Source organism: Anneissia japonica, unplaced genomic scaffold, assembly GCF_011630105.1.
Source record: "Anneissia japonica isolate Jap-2015-1 unplaced genomic scaffold, ASM1163010v1 scaffold2040_len53542_cov107, whole genome shotgun sequence".
Classification (NCBI taxonomy): domain Eukaryota; kingdom Metazoa; phylum Echinodermata; class Crinoidea; order Comatulida; family Comatulidae; genus Anneissia; species Anneissia japonica.
In genome coordinates, this window is record NW_022694073.1 from 49,067 (window position 1) to 52,123 (window position 3,057).

Consider the following 3,057-nt stretch of genomic DNA (forward strand, 5'->3'; position numbering starts at 1 on the left):
GTCATAAATCTGTAATTTGATGTTTGATTGGAATAATCTTCCATTTGGCTATAGTTTATATCCCAAATAACCATTTGCCAAAATATATTTGGTCTCAGCCTATAGTTGACCACACAGCGTAAGTTCAAAATCTTAAAATAATTGATTTTGCCCAAACAAAATTGATTTTGAAATGCTCGTAACTTTTTAATGCTTATTCAGAACTTGATTCTGATGCCAGAATCTGAAAGTAGGGGCAAAACTGAGCCAGAGTAGTAATTTTCAGCTTTCTAGTGCATCCAAAAATGAAAATATTGCCTTTCAAAAACCATAGCAAGATATTGCTGCTCTTCGCGAGTCACAAAAAGGGGCGTGTCATAAAAATTTCAAAGTGCCGTAACTTCGGAACGCTTGGGAATTTTTCAACGAAACTTCGGGATTTTTCATAATACCCCTCAAAGTTTGTTTGGTTAAAATTTTAGCAAAATCCAAGACGGTCACCGTGGAGCCCCTGGTTGAGTTGGCATGGAATGACCCTCTTGCTTTTAGCAATTTTATTGTTTATTGTATTTAATATTGTTATATATTATAATAACTATTGTGGTTTACGATATGTTTCATCTTTAAGGTGATTACATTATGTGTACATAGTACAGTAATTTTTTAATTCGATTTTTTATGATTTTACAATTTTCTAAGGGACAGTGCCACTTTAAAGGTGCAGTTCTGTGCCGTATTTGTGCCAGTATATGATTTTTACCTGAAAATAAGGTGATTGGGATGAAGTAGATAGGCCTTATACCATATTTTACATTATCAATGTAATCTTATACCATAAATCTACTTTTTGTACCAATTGTATGTGCTTTCCCAAAAAGCTATAAGAATTTGAACCACCAACATCTCTATTGTGAGACTACAAAAAAGAGTCATAGAGTTATATGCGAGTACAAAAATGTTATTTCATCTGTCTGACTAACTCTTATTTTGTTCAGACGACAGCATACAATTATTAATTATACTAAATGGCAGTAGCTACGGTACTTAATCATTATTACAATGTACTGTATGTTCTGATACACAAAGTCTAAATACCTTGATGACATCATGCTTGAAATCACCCTTAATCTACCCCAGAATTTGACTCAAATTTTTTTTTTTTGCTGTAATCTGTCTTTTCAGTATGTAAAATTTTTAACATGGCTTACATGTCCTGTTGAATTTCCAGATTTATCTTCTAAGATCTTAAATTTGGTAACTAGCTCTGGCTACCCCAGTATACTCAGCTGTTGTTGGATATCTACAAAAAAAAAGGTGCAAGGGGAAAAATTACTGTATCAAGATTAACAATCAGTGAATAAACATGGAAAGAATAGTGTTAAAATAGATGAATGAAAGTATTTTGAAGCTTTAGCAATAAACCCTCTTGACAGTGCATGCATTATAGTAGACTTCATTACTTTTTATAGTACTAAATGTGAAGATGCCCAGGTAATAAACTGAATCAATGAGAAAGTCATTGGTAATCAGAAGCAGGTCTGGAAAGAGGAAACTGCATCAAATTAGTACAGTAGTAAAAAATTAAGTAGTACTCAAAAACATAATAATCAGGTTAAATACTTACAGAGTAAATTGTATCATGTCTTCAAATAAACTTTGTATAATCTTACGATAATACTGCCTTGGCAACACCGACTTGTCCTGCTGTTTCAAAAGATCTTCCACATCATGTGGTAATACAGGTACTTGGTAGGTAAAGGCCACTTGGATAAAGAAGGCACATCATAGGCCTTGGTATACAGGTGAACTAAGTAGTAAAGTAAGTGAACCACGGATAAGCATGGAATATACATTCAAACTTTCCAAGGTCAAATATTTTCTATGTTGAACTTATTTTACATGCCAAATTTTCCATTAATTAACAATCAAATTTAGTCCATGTCAAATTACTTTCCTTTAGTTTGAATGAAAGATTAAAACAATGCTAAGAAAATGTTCAAAGTATTTTTTTAAATTTATATCAATGAATACACAAAAACAAAGTAACGGAAGAAAGGCAGGAAATTATTTTCCAGATAGAGCAATGCTTAATTATAAATATAATGTATGTTTTTATACCAAATTTAGGAGTGCAACTCATCAGAAGCTATGGCACTCAACATCATTTAAATTCAAATCGTAGCCTTTATGGTAAAACTTCCGGAAAAATTTTACCATAAATACCATAACGTTTCGGGAAGTTTTACCATAAAAGCACTTAGAGGGCATCTAAAATTATCAGTCTTATTTAAGTTATATGTAGAAAAGATAATATTTCTTAATTGTATTTATCCCCTTCCTTAAGTGCAATTTTATTTTTCGATTCATTTTTCAGGACCTAAAAGGATTTTGTTCCACATTACTTAGAAACCCTCGCCCCTTCCCCAACAACAAGTATTTCTGAACACTCCCTTACCCAGTTGGTTAATTAATAATAATATCAGGTTGAGGTTAATGACATGGGCATAGATTGTCTTATTCAGGATTATGTTTCTGTTTTATATTTACTTTGTTGATATGCCATATTGGATATAATTTCTAGGCATAGGCCTACATTTGTCAAGCGTATTATTAGCTTATGCCTAGGCTAGAGGTACATATGAAAAGAAACTTTTTTTGTCTACATTTCCAAGTTTTCTGTCAAAATATTCTAGCAGAAGACAGTGACTGATCAGTGCCCAAGAAGTCTTCCTATTATAGGTCTAGGCTGGCCTTAACGAATTTAATTAATTTTGCTTAAAGTAAGCCTAGCCTAGGCGTAGGGCCAGGCTACGGGCGGGTGCCTGGGGGTCTATCTATCTGATAGACCCCTATTACTATTAGGCCTAGGCTAGGCTAAGCCTAGGCCTATAGGTAGCATAGGCCTAGGTTTGGTCTAGGCCTAGCCTATTTAACTTACGAAGTTTTGTTATGGCCAAATGACTGATGAAAAGAAGAACAACCGACCAATTTAAATGTTTCGACTTTTGATGGAAAGACGTCAACAACCAGACAAACAGTAATGAGGTTAGACAAGACATATGTGCATATAAACAGAGG

The 3,057-nt window shown here is 33.5% G+C and overlaps 1 protein-coding gene across 3 annotated transcripts; it reads right to left on the reverse strand.

The window, feature by feature from the left end:
* Positions 1-998: 998 nt before the first annotated feature.
* Positions 999-3,057, reverse strand: LOC117100957. Of its 3 annotated transcripts, none has more exons than XR_004444202.1 (3): positions 2,918-3,057; positions 1,650-1,786; positions 999-1,279 (listed from the first exon to the last, which is right to left on the reverse strand). XR_004444202.1 is itself a non-coding variant. In XM_033240797.1 (3 exons), exons 1-3 carry the CDS (start codon positions 3,036-3,038, stop codon positions 1,225-1,227), a joined length of 315 nt encoding a protein of 104 aa, XP_033096688.1. In that variant the 5' UTR covers positions 3,039-3,040; the 3' UTR covers positions 999-1,224. The 3 variants fall into 3 exon arrangements, 1 of the variants encoding a protein (XP_033096688.1); XR_004444201.1 differs by having other exon boundaries at positions 1,604-1,786; XM_033240797.1 differs by having other exon boundaries at positions 1,604-1,742; positions 2,918-3,040.